Raw genomic sequence first — 17650 nt, 5'->3', positions numbered from 1 at the left:
GCCAGTATGATAGTAATAAAAATTATCCAGTTAGATTTGAAATGAGATTTGCACGTGGAGGTCAAGAACATTGAAGCTGAGTAGGAGTTCTTGATGCAGTAATTAAACACAAGCTTGAGGTCCTAAATTCTTGAGCACAGGTAGGTACCTTTTTGGGAATTATATCATTCTTCAAAATTTAAGCAACAGCACTGCCAGTTCTGTAGTGTATATCCTTACTTTGATCTCAGGAACTAAGGAACTTGTCTTAAAAAGTGGACCACGATGGGAACTTTGGAAAAAATGCAGCATGTTCTTTTGTCAGTCTTCCTATATTACTGGACTAGGCTGATACCTGCATTTTGGCTAAGAGTCCTGATTTTAATGAGAAGTTGTGTGAAAGTTGAGCCATCCCTTGGTAGGTGAAGAAGTTTTGTAATTCTTTGTGCTGACTGATGGGCTTGTGCTGCTCTGCATAGAGCTGCATGATTCTTCTGTGCTGGAGCAGTGAGGTGAGAGTGTGAGCTGTCTGCCACAGCATGAGGTAGCTTACAGACTTAGTAAAGGTGGTCAACAGCACAAAATAATTATTGAGATCAGAGACAGTGGAAATCATGCCCCTCTGTTTGCTTCACTGTTCTGCTGATAACTAATATCACATCCAGAAGCACCTTTTCTTCTCCTTACACTTGCCTGACCTCTCAAGTCTATCCTATTGATTTACAAAATAATAAATATTCAAGATACAATTAGGTGTTAGACAACCTCAGGTTTTCTGTCATTGAGGTTCTTCCTGTCTCTTCAGTGATCAAATTGGGAATCTGAACCTCTGCCCCTAAGCCTTTCAGTTGCCTTGTCCATTTTCTACACCACATTCTTGCCTTGTACATTTTCTACACTACATTTTCTGTCATCTCTGAATTTTTAATTTTTCTAGTTTCAGGTTTTAGTTATTCTATCTCTTTACAATAAAATAAAAATAATAGTAGTGATGGGTTTAAAAAAATGCCCAAAGGAAGTTTCCTGGAAAAAATCAGGTGAGTAGCTAAACAAAACTGGTCCAGTATAATTCAAAAGCCTAAATTTGACAGGCTGATTATATTTGTGGGGTCACTGATAGTCAATAAAGATATTAGAATCTGTCTCTGTATTTGCCATTTATCTAGCCCTAACTGAGAAGTGCTGTAACTTGCCCTTTCTTCTTCCTTCTGGTTTTGCTCTTAAATGTTCTACTTTAATGGGAATGGGAATGGTTCTGCTCCTCAGTGAGAGCACAGGGATCTCCCTGCTCATACCCAGGGCACAGTGAGAAGGTCCAGAGGCTGATGCACAGTGCCAGACAGCAGGCATCAGGTCAGGTCTCCTGTGTGTGCTGGAAAGAAAGGAATTGGCCCAGAGATCAGGGGAACAGCTCTGCCCAGAGCTGCCTCTCCGGAGCTGCAGTGAGCCCAGCACCCTAAAGCACTGTGGTTGTATAACAGAGCTGAGTTGTGAACATTGTGGAGGGAGGGTTCTGTTTTGCCATTTTAGTTGCATTTGAACTTTGCCTTTCTGTGCTAGTGTCTCTTTTATTTTATGTGTGCCACAGGATTCCTCTTTGTAGCATTTTGTCTTTTAATAGGGCTCATAGAGTGATTTTAATGATTAATGATTTGGTAAATCCTTGAAACAGTGCTGTAAGTGAAATTGGGTAAATGTTAATAATGTACATTCATTGAAGCCAGTGAATATTTTTTATTTACTTAAAATAAAAAAGTCCTGGAGTGAAGCTCATAGCTTTCTGAGAAGGGGTTCAGGCTAAGTTTTCAGTAACTCCTAGTGTATGAAAGTGTTGTGTCGTGCAGAAGGGAGGTGCAGGATCCCTTCCCTTCCTTGTGCCGTGTCCTCTTTGGCTCAGATATTCATTTTTACTTGTGGCAAATCCTTTTAAAATAAGAGCTAGGTTTTTGGGGTGGTTTTGGTGGGCTTGTGTCCTTTCACTAGAATGAAGCCATTAATATACTGGATGCTATCCAGTGGCATGGAGTAGTACCAATCAGAAATAAAAATTCTGTGTCACATGGTTGTTACTATGTTTTAACAGATGCACACATCACAGGCAACCAATTCACTGAAGGGAAAATGAATACATTGGTGAAATTAATTTAGGAACTTGCCAAATTACTTCTATGAACTGCTGTATAAGGACCTGGAAGGCAGTGATTAGTGGTGGGAAGTTAAAACCTGGGTACTGATTCCTGAGGGCATTGGGAATTTTCTGAAAGATGTGGAGTGACAGAATCACAGATCACCTTTGCTGAGATGCCATTGAAAAAAATACGGAAGCAATTACTAATGTGGACTGAAGAGCTGACTGCTTTACAGATCCTGTGCTCATCCGTGGGATGTCACCTGCTGTGGAAATCTGAGCGAGTGTCATAAAAGCCTCACTCATGCTACACTGTAATCTCTACCAAGGAAAGCTCTGTTCCCCATGCTCTGCAGGATTGTTACTTTGAGGTCTTCTGGCAAAAAAGCAATGAAAAAATGCTTGTAGTTTCTTGGTGATTGCTTTCTATATAGTGTGGCCCTATAAGGTATATTATTAAAGCAAGAATGGCTCAAGACTTTAGGCTGTGAATCTGAAAAAAATGAATGTGGGCTGTTAGTTAACAATAAACATGTTTCTGGTTTTATCCATCAAAAAATCAAGTGACATTTATAAAATGTTCCACTGTAAGGAAACTCTGTATTTCCCTAAGCAGGCTATGATTTAAAGTAACCCTCAAAGGTTCTACTGTTACAGAAATAGATCTGTCTTTGTAGGTAGCTACAAAGGGGTATCAGAAAGGTGACCAGTCTATAATATACTTAGAAAACTATTGATAGTTTGCATTTAGATTTATTGGTGTGATGAATATTATTTTATAATCCTGTAGAGGTTCTTCTGCTTTTATCCATTCAGTCATGTTTTATTACATTCTTTATTACATAGAACTGAGAATTGAAGCAGTAAATGTAGGTCATCTGAACCTTGTGAGAAATGTGCCTTGGGCATCAGCAGCTATGAATGTTGTCTTTCCCATACAGTCACTGGCTGATTATCACTGTTTTTTGGGTTTTTTTTAACTATAACATAGGTGAACTGCAGGTTACTTCTGAAGTTAACATTGTACCTGTGTCCGCTGCATTTACTACTGTCAGATGCTCTGGTAATAAAATTTATTTTAAACTTCTTGAATGTACAGAATTGTGCTATGTTGAGAATGTACTTACATCTCATATGTTCACAAGCAGAGTGTGGGTTATGGGTAACTTGCAGTAGGGTCTGCAGAATTAAAAGATAAAGGTTGAAAAAAAAACAAGTTGAAGTGGAATGGTGCACTATTTATGTGGAGGTGCAGTGTTGAGATGAAGAAGCTTTATTATTTCACTCCAGTAACTGAGCTACGGCTTGGTGTTTCAGCTGAGATGACTCATTGACAATTTCACCTTCCAAAAATTGTGCTGCAGCTGAGTAATGTTGTTGAAGTCTGAAATAAGGCTGGAATGCAGAATTTTGGTTGATATAATTTAGTAAATTTTTTGTGTTGTAATGTTATCCATATTTATTACTTGATTTTATGGGTTTACTTACTTTTCCTGTTGATTACTGTTTGTTGCTGGAAGACGCACTCTCTAAAGATATAATCCTCCCCATATTTTTGTGTATTTTATACAGGATCAGGTTTAAAGACTTACATTTCTTCAAATTGACTTACTTTTCAACAGAAAGAATTGGGGTGCTTTTTTCCTTACCCTTATGTAATCAGAACTCTTTGATGCTAAACTTTCACGTTTCTGCAGTAACTGATATTTTTTTTCCTATTATGTTTTATTGATATTTAACATCTAGAATCATCATACAGCAGTTAATTACATAGTTTGAGATCTTGTTTAATAAAACCAAGGAATAGATTGAGGTAGTTAAAAAAAAGCATCCTTTAAATCTGCTAAGCAAATAGAAGAGAAATTGGAAGTTAGGGCATTTTTCAGCTGATTGATTTTCTAGTATGTTAAGAATTTAATAGATTTCCCAAAACATCTGTAAGAGAAGTCCTGTTAAATATTTGGTCTTTTACAGACCAATCCCCCAAACTATTGTGTAGTCGATTCAGATTCAATCAAGTTTATTTATTTTGTTGTTTTTCTTCAATGACAATTGCCCCTATACCTATCAAGTCAGAAACAGTATGTTCCAGAGACTGCTGAAAACATGTGCTTTAGAATCCATTACTCTTTCGTATCTTTTTCTTGATGTGAAATATAAAATACATTCAAATGATTCCAAGGTTTGCAAGAAGTGTGTAGAACTCAGAGTGCAGGAAGTGGCTATTTTTAGTCATGGAGTGATTGTGGGACTGTATCCTGGTGGCATCATAAATTTGCCTCTCAGCAGACATATGGGGAGTTAATAAATAGGTTGTTGGTTGAAGCATCTGCGTCAGTAAAATTTTTTTAGAGTGGAGTGTTTTTTCCTTCATTTTTTTCTCACTGTGTTTACAAGTTGTTTGGTGTTTTTTGTTTTTTTTTTTTGTCCTGACCTTTATCCAAATATCAAATGTGGGTAGTCAGCTAGGAGGGAATCTGGGCACTCACTGGTTCTGTGCCTTTCATTTGGGAATCAGGATGCAGTTTCTGCTTCAGCCCTTGTGTGTCTGGCTATGTGCCTCTCTGAGTATATAGACAGGCTTTGTGTTGCCATAGTTCCTGCTTTTGAAATAGGTAGGCTGGAAGATGTATCTAGGGAAGAGTAAAAATGGAATTTTTTTTTATGTCCATCAATGCATCTTGATGGGTGGTTGTTTCTCGGTGTGGGTTTGTTTGTTTTGTGTGGTTTTTTTGTTTGCTTTGGGTTTTGTTTGTGTTTTTTTGTTGTTGGTTTGGTTTTTTGGTTATTTCTTTTGTGGTTTTAGAGAATTTATTATGTTTAGTTTGGTTGGGAGGTGGTGCTTTTGCTGCCCTCCCCATTCTCCTTCCCTCAATGCCTATAAGACAAGAGGGTGATTTTTTTCAGGTTCTGGAACTAAGCTTTTATTTTACTTGAAAAGTACAGTTTTCAAATGTTGAGAGTTAAAGGAAAAAAATTGAGAGCAATGCCTCGAGAGTTTTTTTTTTTTAATTCTGATGAGTACTTCAAAGAATAATGCTGAACTCTCTAGTTTTAAGGCTAATTTGAGTATTAGATGTGATTTGAGCATCATAGAAACTCCATAGAATAATAGCATAAAATTCCGTTATTAAGAAGAGTAATTCCTCACATTTCTTCTACTCACCAGGTTTTTTATACTTTTTATACTTTTTTTAAACTTTTTTTTATAATTTACTGTAAGAATATTGCTGATTTGTTTCTCTTGAATCAACTACTATGTGTAAAATCACAATAGCACCAGTTTTGTTTTGTAAGGTAGATCTGATACATAATAAAATTGAAATGTATTTAAGTACCTGTTTTTTTCACAGATTATATATTAAAATGCTTCATATAATGAATACAAGGAACAAATAAAATTTTATTGAATAGGATAACTTGATAAATCATATTTCAAAGGAAGAATATCTGATATTACAGAGCAAAACAACTAACAACAACTCTTAAGTTGCTTCAGCAAATAATTGGTAAAGTTCATGGTTTTTTTTCAATTGCTTTTTACAAATGAAAGAACTCAATAGGAATATCATCAAACAGTCTGAGACTTGGTGTCCTGAGCTCTGTTCACTTTTCATCTGATTTGACTTGTCATCCTAAGCAAGATATTTAACTCACCACCTGTTTACCAGTGCTTGAAAAGGAGCATAAAACAGAGGTGTTTAGATTTTCTTTACACACCTGAGCTGTTGTTCACTGACCCTTTAGAAAGTATGTGCTGAGGAATGCATGGGATTTTCATTATAATACAATTTCAAAATAACTCCCCATCAATAGTAGTTTCGAAAGAGCAGCTTATTGTTTGATGGCAAATTGATAACAATTTTCTTGGAAATATAATATTCCAGTAATGTCATTCAGTTTTAAAGTAGGAACCTTTCTGCTTTGTCAAAAAATTAATGATGAAATTATGTGAATATTTAAAATGCAGAGAACATGGGTTTGGAAAGTAGTTCAGCATTGATAGCACTTGTTCCACAGTTTGTTCTTGTGGAGCACCGGATTATGCTTAGAGGAGAGGAAAAAAAAATCACAGATTAAACTTCTATACTGACTACTCATGAGGCAAACTAATCATGGGATTTCCTAATTATCGGAATTTGGGTTCTTTGTCTGCTATTGATATTCTCCTTGAATATTACATAAAGCTAATTTAAATAATTTAATACTTTTTAAGCTTAGAGCATACTGGGAAATGAAAATGAAGTTAAATACTTTCTTGTTTCCATTGCAGCTTTTCAAACTGTATCAACCCTGAACATAAGCAGGTTATAGATAGGATATTTTAAGAAATGTTTTTAAATGTTTTTCCAGTTTTGTGATGCCTTTTTAATAGATGCTGATGATGTTAAACTCGATGATAATTACAAATAATACAATTATGCATTATAACTGATACATTAGGGAGAGAAATACTTTCTTCTTACTGCAGAAAATAAACTATTCCCACTGAAACACTGCCTCAATTAATTTATGGTTTTCTCTGTGCCTCTTGGGAATTCTGAGCATGGTTCTAGTCAGGTCTTGAATAAGATATAATTTCTGTTTATATGCTATATTCATCAAAACTGTTAATACTTTTATTTCTGTGAACATCAGAATACAGTGGATAGAGTTTAAAGATAGTGAAATATTATGTAACTTATCTGTTTCTTTCAAACTCTGGTACACTGTGAAGTATAGTATAATTCAAGGAAGTCCAGTGTGCTTTAAAAATGGATGTTAAGTCTGATGTATTGATTCTGCTCAGTGCTGTAGCCTAACTCTGTTCCTACCACTTTGCTTCTTCCAGGCCATGAGACTGCTCCCACGATGGAAGAGATTTGTATGAAAGGCTTTGTTGACCACTGCAGGACTCTTAAATGCTAAAAGGAGAAAGCACTAGCTGGTAGCTCAGTGTGGAGCAAACATTTTATTTTAAACTTCAAAAACAATTATGTCAAAGAAAAGTCGTGCCAAGGGAGAGAAGTCCGACATGGAGACTGAAGCCCTGCAAGCTGCTAATGAGGAGCTGCGAACTAAACTGACCAACATCCAGATAGAATTCCAGCAAGAAAAAACCAAGGTATTTGTCTCTATTTTGTGATCATTCTTTTAACAGTAGCACTGTTAGAAACCAGCAGAGTTTGATACTAAAATGTGTTAGTTGTAAAAGAAAAACCTGACAGGGAAGTGAAGTCAGAAGAACAACTGATAGACTAAAATTGGTGCCAATTCTTTTAAATTATGTGCAAAAGGGACTAAATATCCCCAAACATCCAGTCACTGAAATTTGCAATCACAGCAATACAAAGGGCATTAGCTTACTGACAAGGGAGTTTTGTATTTGATCTTACTGAAAATTTTATGTTGTAAAAAGAATTGTCTTCAAAATCAAACATCAGCACCTTATCCAAAGCATATCACTTTAAATGCCTATGAAGAATATCAATTAACTGGAAACTGTCTGTGTAGGAGTCCTGATTTGATTTGCTGAGGTTATGTGTGTCATTGTTCTGAGCTATTCAATGATGCATCTGATTGCTGATGAAACAGATCCATCAATATTTTTCTCTCTAGCATATGTTCAACTGGTATTTAGGTAATCAAGAGGACACATAGAATAAACTATTAATTCATCAAATACATTTGTATTTATGGAGATTAGCAGTTACTTTTATGTATTTCTGTAGCTCGTTTAAGATATGGACAAACCAGTAAGGTTATTTCTATTCTGTTAGTTATTAAAATCTGTTAGTGCATTTGGCTTTGAACAAGGCAGTTCTGGAGATTAATCCATGTGCATGGTGTATTTGACTGGGGATACTGTAGTTGCAAGAATCTCAAAAACTTACCAAGTGGAGAAAGTATGCGGTGAAAATGTGTTCTCTTTATATAAAGGATCTTTGTTCTAGCCTTTCTTCTTTTTATCAGTGTAAAATGGGGAACACCTGAATAACAACATTTCTGTACATTCTAGTTTCATTAACATCCTTGTGTGATTCTCAGCTTTGAAAGATCTTTTTTACATTTTAATTTACAAAATAAACCCAAAAACCATCACAAATGTAATCTTCAGAACTTCGTTCTTACAGAGGAAAGAGAAACCGGAAAGCCTTAATTCATGTTTGACTGATGCAATAGGCTCAGAAAGTATCAGCCACCTAAATTTGTGTTGCCTTGGAAATTTTTCTTCTTCACAGACTAAAGCAAAAAGGCAAATCCCTTACGGGTCAGGGTTATTGATAAATGAACAGATAAGTCAAGGGTTTTGCTATTTGCTTTCTCATTCAACTTGTCTTGTTGATTGATATAATGACAACAAATTTTAAAACAAGTTGCATAATTTAGTGGTGGCTAATACCCTTTATAATTTACATGTCAGTAAGTTGCATTATTTTGCTGTCATTTTTAGTGTCTCAGTGTTTCTGTTTGGAGACTTAAGAGTTGATGGTAGATTACATTTATACTAGTAAATTTTTCTTTTTAGTTATCTTATTTACTGTTTTGTTCTATATAATTTTATATGTAGAAATATGGATGTGAATTTTGTTATGATTTTTAAAATTGCATTAAAAAAAGCACATAAAGTAATCTTATATCTTGGACAAAAGAATGAATTAATTTTGAGTCATTAAATAATTCTGATTAAAAAAAAATTACATGAACACTAAAAAGAGTTTAGCCCTGATACACTTCCAGTCTTTACCTGTAAGAGCATCAAGTTTTACTCTTGATTCAGCTGAGAGTGCGGTGTAAGTACAAGACCATGACAGCTGCAGGAATAGTCTTCTTACACTATATTCAGTATAGGAAGATTCACTTCAGCTTTGTTTCTTGTTCACCTTTATTCAGCTTAAAAATTTAATATTTTCTAGTGTACTGAGGTTGTTACTGGAGAATGTGTATTGAGCACATATGTGTGCAGAGAAATGGGTGAGCTCACAAATCTGTGAAAGAGGAAAGAGGAAATTACAGCCTGAGTGCTCTAAAATCCTACCAAGTGTACCTTGCAGTCTTAAGTAAATTCTGCAGTGTGTTGGAGTGCATTTCTGTGAGGATGCAGTTGGGGGAGGAAATCTTCAACCTCTTCCCCTCATCTTTGCTGTGGTGCTTGCTGTAAGTCATTTAACTGGAACTGAACGTGCAGTTTATTTCCCAGCCTACTCTCGGCCTGTGCAGCAGTTACAGGAAGCCTTGACTGACAAGATGAGTAAATCAAAGCCACAGAGATTTTTCCTGTAATAGAGATTTTTTAGACTGCAATTCAAAAAGAGTAATAAACCCAAGAAAAATTATTTCTTGGTATGAGAAAAGTAAAAACTCTGTACCTAGAGAATTCTAAATAAATTAAATATATTTACTGGTGTAAATATGGGTAAGAGACAAGTATTGAAGCTGCTAAACAGACAGCTCTGTGACCTGTGGGATATAAACTGTATTAGGGAAGGTAACAAACTCTTGTGGGGCCAATTTAGTCAATTTAATCTTCCTAAACTATTTTTTCCCTCACATATATGCCTATATTAATGATTTATCTGAGAAGGAACCTTTTAATTGATGAGAGACATCACAAATGGAAATTAACCATACCATACTTTTGCCTGAAAAATACTGCATTCTCTGAAATAAAATTTTACCCAAGAGACATTCAAAACTTTGTACATATTTCCCTAGTACATCTTGTTTCATTGGTTGTTGATCCATGTAAAGAAATTTTTTTCTGTCAAGTTGTTTACTGCATGCGTATGCAATACCTGATCCAAAATTGACATGTTTGCACATTTTTGGATGTGCATCATTGTTGATCTTGCTGGTGGTGTTTTGACCATTGGACACATGAGTAGCTGGGTTCATTTGTGCTGCCTAAGGGGTGAAGCAAATCTGTGGCCCTGCCTTAGTTCCCATGTACTGAGTCTTGTTTTGGGAACACCTACTTGATAGCTTTGGGGACCCTCTTGGATACAGGATGTCCTCCTGGACTGTAGGTTTGCTGCCATCTATGGAGAGCCTGGAGAAGGAAATGCATGAATTGGACAGGGGCTCACATACCCTCACTCTGCCAGTGAAAAACCTTTGCTGGCAAACATCCACATGTTGGGTAATGAGTGACGAAAGGAGTTGACCAAAGCACAAAAATTTTACTTATTTTAACCTGAATGGGGACAGAACTCAGTCTGACTGAGCCTTAAAGTCCAGTGCTATGAGCACAAGGAGCTGCAGTGAATGAGCATGGTCTTGACAGTCAGCTCAGTGGTTTTATAAATGCTTGTGATGAGATCCATGAACATTTAGGAACAAGTATTCCAAAGTACCTATTCCCACTGAGATAGTTAGGAAAAGTTAAAAGGTAGTCTTTCAATATTTTGAGTAATACTTTGTTCTTGGTAGCAAGGTGTTACAATGTTGGCTGTCACTCCATCTTCACCAAGTTCAGTTATTGCCTTTAAATATCCATTTTCTACCCCCATTTCCAGATCTTACCTACAAGGATGTTATGGAAGACAGTGTCAAAAGTCTTGCTGAAGTCAAAGTAGACAACGTTCACTGCTGCCCCCTCACTGACCCATCTAGCCATGCCATTGTAGAAGACTATCAGACCAGTCAAGTGTGATTTCCCCTTGGTGAATCCATGCTGACTACTCCTGATTACCTTCTTTTACATTCAAGTTTGCAGTTCCTGGCAAAAAGCAGTGTGGAGAGCATCCCTCCTGTGATTGACTATTGTGTCACAAATTAAAAACCCCCACAGTTAAATCCAAGAGAAAAAAAAAATGAGGTAGTCTTGAATAATTCCTAATCATAGCATTTTTACTGGGGCAGTGGTTTGGTAGCACTTGGAAGCACATATGATTTAATAGGTTATTACCTTTTAGAAATGCATAGTTTTAAAATTATTCTGTTGACTCTGATCATAAGGCTGAACTATTATTTTTCTGTCTCAAGTGTGCAAAACAACTTGCTATAGAAAACAACACCAGATGCAAATATCCAAGGAAAATATAACTATATTGTTTTAAAGAAAATTCTGCTTTCAGGCACTTTTTAGACATAAGAAAGGGAAGAAGTAAAGATGCTCTTAATCATTATTTTTTGAACAAGCTAAGTTCTGCTATGACAACAGCATTGTAAAAATATGCACCAATTATTAGGTTTTTTTATTTAGAAAGGTAGACAGTAACTGGTTTACTGGTGTCCTGATATCATGACTGACTTTGTTTTCCTATTGGCTCAATTTCTTGGATAGAATAGCTTTCTTCATATTAAAAGAAAAATACAAAAAAACGTGAGACTGCAGCATATGGGAGAATACCACACTACTGTTTTCATTTCATTCTTGCTCTGGAAGCCAGACAAGTACAGAACTGCACAGTGTGCAGGAGAGAGGGACTGAGGAGTGAGGGAAGGGCAGATCATGGCTTTCAGAGAAGATCTAACAGACAGATCTAACTTTCCATCTTCTCTGACCAAAAGCAGTAATAAGAAAAGACTTTTTAAAGACCTTGAGAATTGGGATGAATCTTTTTTTTTCTGGATCATGAGGTGCAATAAGCATTTAATATGCCTATTAAATGCTTATTACTGTGTTTTTGAAGGATTTTTTGTGTGGATTTTGAAGGATTTCCAGGGTTTTTTGAAGAATTCAAATTCGTCTTGCTTAAATTCCTCTTACTGAAGCTTTTAGGTAAAATTAATAGTGATATATGATAGTACTCAGTTACTCTGAGTGGTTAATATGTGTTCTCAGAGAGCAACATTGCATATAGGTTTTGCCTTGCTTTCCCTTAATTAAGTGAAAGATGAAAAAAAATTAGCAAGTATGCTGATTTGGTGACTCAGCGCTCCTCCAAAATGTCAAAATCCGTTTCTCATTTATTAAAAATTCTTTTAGGAAGTTAAATTCTTGAATGTGTTGTATTGAAAACTTTCTTTCAGTTGTATGCTTTAGGTACAATATGACTAATTTAAAGGAGGCATATTATCTGTGTTTGTATGCGCCATTATGCTGTTTGTTTCCCTGTGTTGTCATTAGTAGGTTTCATTGCTCAATTTAATTTCAATTTTCTTGGCTCATCAGTAAAGCAATAAGTAAATAATGAGTGTTGTTTCATTTTCAAATTTATCTATAAACCAGTCTGTTTAGCTCTGATGGTAGATAGGCGGGTAAGTGACTTAGTTTTGTTACAGTGTCATAGAATGGTATGGCTTGAAAGGGACCTTTAAAGATCATCTATTCCAACCTCCCTGCCATGGACTCTCTTATGGAATTGGGTACCCTCATGCAAGCACTGAAAATCACTGCTATCCACTGTAGGCTTGGAGCTAAATGTCATCCCACCAAAAGAAATAATACATGGATATATCCTGCAGATAATTTCCAATAGTCACATTTACCATTTGGGAAAAAAAACCCAACCTCTATCTCTCTTAATAAAGATATGTTCTCAGAATCATCCTGAAACAGAGTGACAATACCTATAAAATCTGCATGTGACAGTGTCTGATTCAGAGCTATTACCTTTTGAACAGCTCTAATTATAGTGCTCTCCCAGGTGGTGTTTAGTCAGCAGTGCATCTAGGTTACTTTCATAAAAATACAGAGATCTTTCCTTCCTTTCTTGCTCCAGTCTCTTCCTTTCTTTAAATCAAAGGTAAGTTTGAGTTGGTTAATTTTCAAAGTTATTGTTCAAAATAGGAGGATTGCAGCATTTTCTGCACAGGAAAAGTCAGCTGTCCCAGCTGTCTGAAGGCTTCAGGTCAAGTTGTGGTGGGTTGATCCTGACTGGACACCTGATCAAGTTGCAATTCTGGCTTAATTTAGTGTAAATTAAATGTATCACATGACTACAGATCAGAGCTGTGTGACAGAGATAGAAGCATATGTGGCAGTGACTAACATTTTGCTGCTTGGTAGCCTCCTTTTAACATGAAGCTCTATTTGCTATGTATGTTTGTATTGTCACTGAAGGTTAAAACACAAGTTTTGAAACCTCTGCCTCTGATAGAGGTTTTGGCAGTCTCGGTAATGGGGATAGTTGAAAGATGTTACTGAAACTATGAATGATGAAATACATTATAGTCTTTCTGGTATGCTGCAAGAGACAAGTGAGCCTTTCTTTTTTTCTCCCCTTTATTCTAAATTAACATCTAGTCCCACATGGAAAAAAGCATTGCTTTCCATGCAGCCTGCTGAGCATCATTTTATAATGAGGCTTCATCACAGTGGATATTACTGTAACAGTTTTCCACTATTCCCTCCCTTAACTCACTGGCCTGTATTTTCTGAAATGTCTGGGGACATGAATAGTCTCAGTTTTGCGGTGAGATTTGAAGTCCATTGAGTAGACTTGATTTTTCAAAAGTCCAATTCTTTTGGCTTATATAATAAGGACTTTCCCATTAAAATAGCTAAGAAATAAAGAAATACAAAATAAAAGATATTCGAGCATAAAGTCTTTTCCCTGTTTGAATAATTTTCCATTTGCTTGTAGAGTGCAGTAGAGGGGTTATGGGTAAGAATAGTCTGGTGTGGTTGGTACAGGAAATAAGGAGATAACTAGATTGTATGTTGCTCAGTTTTATTTTATTCCCTAGATCTGTGAGAACTCATTACCAGTTGCATATCCCTATAGCAGATTCTTAACATGCACATGGCCTTTTTCCAGCCCTGCTTCTCCACTTGTTTACTGGAGAGAGCTGCGTGGTCTTTGCTTTCGAATACTCAGGATAGGTTTTTAAGAACAGTTTAGAGGCAGTTTCCTTGGTGCCTTTAAAAAGTGGAGTGGTGCTTGTTAATCAATATTTTATATTTTGTTCCAGGTGGGTAAACTGAGAGAAAAAATCCAAGAGGTTAAGCAAGAAAGGGAGCAGGAGCAGCATAAGCACACTGCCTATGTTTCTGAACTGAAAGCCAAGCTCCACGAGGAGAAAATGAAGGAACTTCAGAGTGTCAGAGAGCTACTGATCCGGCAGCATGAGCAGGAGGTGGCAAGGATGGTGAAAATCAAAGATGGTGAAATTCAGCGTTTGCAGTCAACAGTCAATGTCCTGCGGGACGGGGCGGCTGACAAGGTGAAGACGGCGCTGCTGAGTGAGGCAAAGGAGGAGGCTCGCAAGGCGTTCGATGGGGAACGAATGAAGCTGCAACAAGAGATCTTGGAGCTGAAATCTGGCAAAAAGCAGCTCGAAGAAGCTCTGAACAACATTATGCAGGCAGATAAAATGAAGGCTGCGGACCTGCGCATGGCTTATCAGTCCCACCAGGATGAGATCAACAGAATAAAGCGGGAGTGTGAGAGGGAGATCCGCAGGCTGGTAAGTTCACTAAGTAATGCTGCTTATTTCAGTTTATAGCAGGTATTGATAGATTGCTGTATGTGCCCATAAATACAAAAGCAGCCTTTGGCAGTGATATCTTCCATCAGTGCTGATTGCTACAACAGGCCACTGTTTCCACTGCTTTCTCTTCCTTACAGCAAAGGTGAACCTTGGCTCCATAGCCTATCCAATGCAGTCTAAGTCCCACCAAACAAAATACAAGTCAACCAAGACATTCCAGAATGAATTTTCTCAACAGATCAAAGAAATAGACTTTTCCCTTCCTAGTTGCACAGCTATAGTCCTGGTGACCAAAACAAGTCAGGGATTGTTCACTGGACAATGCAAGAATGCTTTGAGATGGCAACATTAAATTCACATAGAGTTTTTATATTTAAATTGGAGGAACCAGTTGTGCTAAAACAAGGCAGTCTCTTTGCTTCTTCTGCATCTTTATCCAGGTCATTCAACTTGAAGCACTGTTGCCCTTTCAGAATTTCTGTATTTTTTCTATAGCAGCAGAAAAGTTAGGGCCTAGGACAGCAGGCTTTTTTCATGCTTCATAAACCCTAGGACTTCAGCACAGATGGCAGACTATGCTGTTTGTATAAAACCAAAATCCAGGAGGTATTGCCTGACAGTGGGTGCCGCAAATTATTCAGCTTTGTAACATGTAAAGAATCTAAGATGGGCTGTACACATTTTAGAGAGATCTTCATCAAGTGACACTTCTGTTTGGTAACATGATATTTTCTATATGCATCTATATATCTAATTGTTTATCTGCACAAACTAGCAGTATGATAGCTATGCAAATAAAAAAATACAATAAGAATAATATTTATGTTATGTCAAGTAGTACAGACTTTTAATAGAATGAAACATCAGTTTCCTTAGGAAAATATCTTGTTGGTTTGAATTTGCACAGAAATGACCTCTTATTTCATGTATTCCTTAGGAGAAATTATAATGAGCACAAGCTACAAACTGTAATATCTGTTTAATGCTGCTGATTTTCTGTCTGAGACAGCGAAAGCTTTTAATGCAGTAAATGTTTATGCTTTAAATTAATTGGATGTTGATCGAGTCTCAGGGGTATCATTTTGTTCATTAATTGAGACCACTGCAAAGACTGACAATGTGGAGTTTCTGCAAACATATTTTCTTTCATATTCTATTCTGTATTAGAAATGTAAAATTCTAAAATCATGCCAGTGAAGTACAGACAATTATAAAAAATATTAAAGAAGAGAGAAGGTTGATACATTCTGGCATATGTTTTTCTGGAAGATATTTTCTAAATTAATTTAATCTCGTTCAAGAAGGGTTTCAAAGGAAATACATAACTCTTCACTTTCAAGAGTAGAGGTTTTCAGCCTGCTGTTATGCAAAGGTGATGAAGAAGGGCACTCTGTTTTCTGTCTGGCACAAAAAAATTTTGTGAAGTCATTCAGAATTTTAATTGTAGCCTTGCTAGGCCTGAGTTACTCAGTACATCTAAAAAGGTGAATATATTGGGAGAGTATGTAGGCAACTCTTTTTTCCTTTTCCCAGCACCAGAGGAAGCATGCCACTGGTCTCATGGGCTTTCTCAGGAAATGTTTGTATCTTCCTCCAAGGGTCTGGTGCTGCCTTCTAGTGCCTCCACTCCTTTCATATTATGAATATCAATTTTTTCCTTAAATTCACTGATTTGTGGGATTTTTTGAGAGAAGAGTTTCTTCTAGGAATTCTTAGGGATTTAGGTAGTTTTTATTGCACAGAACAGTCTTTAAATCTGGGATGAGGTAAAAAACGCTGCATGGTTCCTAGATAGGTTCTCTTTTCCTTTGAGAGAGCATGTGGGGTTATAGAATCTGATCACTGGGATATTTCCCCTCTCTCCTCTCCCCTCCATTTAATTAGTTCAAGGGATGCTCGCCTTCAACTTCAGATTAGCCCTATCAGCTATGGATTTGGGGTTCTTTGTTGGTTTGTACAGTTCTGTGAAATTAAATGATCAGTATGTGAAAGGCAGTGTTATTAATATTGGCACAATTCTGTAATTGAGTTTCAATTAATATGCTCTTTTGTATGTGTGCAGTGTTTTGTGGCACTATTAAGAAACCAGCATCTTTGGGATTAACAACCTAAATGGGCTGGCCATACTGTAATTCAAATTCAGATAGAGTAATTCAGGATGCAGTTTGATCTTGTCAGACTTGGCTGTTTTGTTTTGCATTTCAGATCACAGATTACTTTTGTGCATGTTTTTCGTATAGATATTGCAGCTAGGAAAAAATCTGTAATTTGCCATTAACTTTAACACCCATACTAATCTGACTAAAATTTTACAATTCTTGGCTGTTATTAAGAATTAAGTTATGAGAAAGAAAAAAAGCAAAATCCATTGTCTGTGCATATACGGATACAATTATATATATTTTTTACAATTAAATATATATATTTTTAAAAATATGATTAATCAGTTTGGGGATTGTTTTTGAATTGAGCCATGAAAAATACCCAACAAATCTCAACAGAAACAAGACTGGATGGCTAAGGTCCTAGTGCTTAATAAGAGAAAGTAAAATATCTATTTGGCAAAACATATAACACACTTTTTCTATGTAAGAAATTATATTGGAATTTTTTGGATCCTGTAATTGAAAATATAACAGTGATATAAATGTTTTCTTTTGCTTAAGGAATGCTAATTGCTGTGGATTTTATTCTCCCACCTTCCAAGAAAATACGTCCTTGTATATATGCATCAGCACAGTGTGCTAGCAGCTATGAAACCAGAAGTAAAAATAGCTAGGAACAAACAGGAGGGACAAATGAAACAGATGTCTTGAAAGTAAAGAGGCACCTTGGAGAATAAGATAAGAAAAAAAGAGCAGTTATTATTTATTTTGCTCAGCCCATATTTTCTGAGTAGTTGAGTCTGAACAGTTGTATTGTTCCACAGAATGAAAATTGTACAATAGTAGACAAAATAGCAATTTCAGCCAATTTCTCTTAGGCCTTGATTAAGCTTGCCATTTAACTGACTTACTTGGTTTGATGATCAGGTTTGAAGTTAGTTCTCAGAGGTGGGTAAAGTTGCTCTCTTTTGCCTGACAATCCTGAAATAGCCTGCTCAGGTTGTTGGTGATCCTTGGAAACAGCCCAGCCTTACTCTGTTGCCAGCACAGGTGGGAAGGAGGCATGGCTGTTGACTCTAGC

At 36.4% G+C, this 17650-nt stretch overlaps 1 protein-coding gene across 10 annotated transcripts in view; it reads left to right on the top strand.

Moving 5' to 3' along the window:
• Nucleotides 1-17650, top strand: part of JAKMIP1 (janus kinase and microtubule interacting protein 1) — a 142318-nt gene that overhangs the window by 57058 nt on the left and 67610 nt on the right. For 8 of the 10 annotated variants that reach the window (XM_053976223.1, XM_053976224.1, XM_053976222.1 and 5 more), the window contains exons 2-3: nt 6939-7211; nt 13946-14440. In XM_053976223.1, the coding sequence (XP_053832198.1) occupies nt 7083-7211; nt 13946-14440 (624 nt within the window). In that variant the 5' untranslated portion in view covers nt 6939-7082. Of the gene's footprint in view, nt 1-3098; nt 3171-6938; nt 7212-13945; nt 14441-17650 lie in introns of all 10 variants that reach the window. The other 2 variants (XM_053976219.1, XM_053976218.1) reach the window with 1 other exon arrangement.

The sequence above is a fragment of the Vidua macroura genome, chromosome 4, assembly GCF_024509145.1.
Source record: "Vidua macroura isolate BioBank_ID:100142 chromosome 4, ASM2450914v1, whole genome shotgun sequence".
Lineage (NCBI taxonomy): Eukaryota > Metazoa > Chordata > Aves > Passeriformes > Viduidae > Vidua > Vidua macroura.
This window is presented reverse-complemented; position numbering and strand designations above follow the sequence as displayed.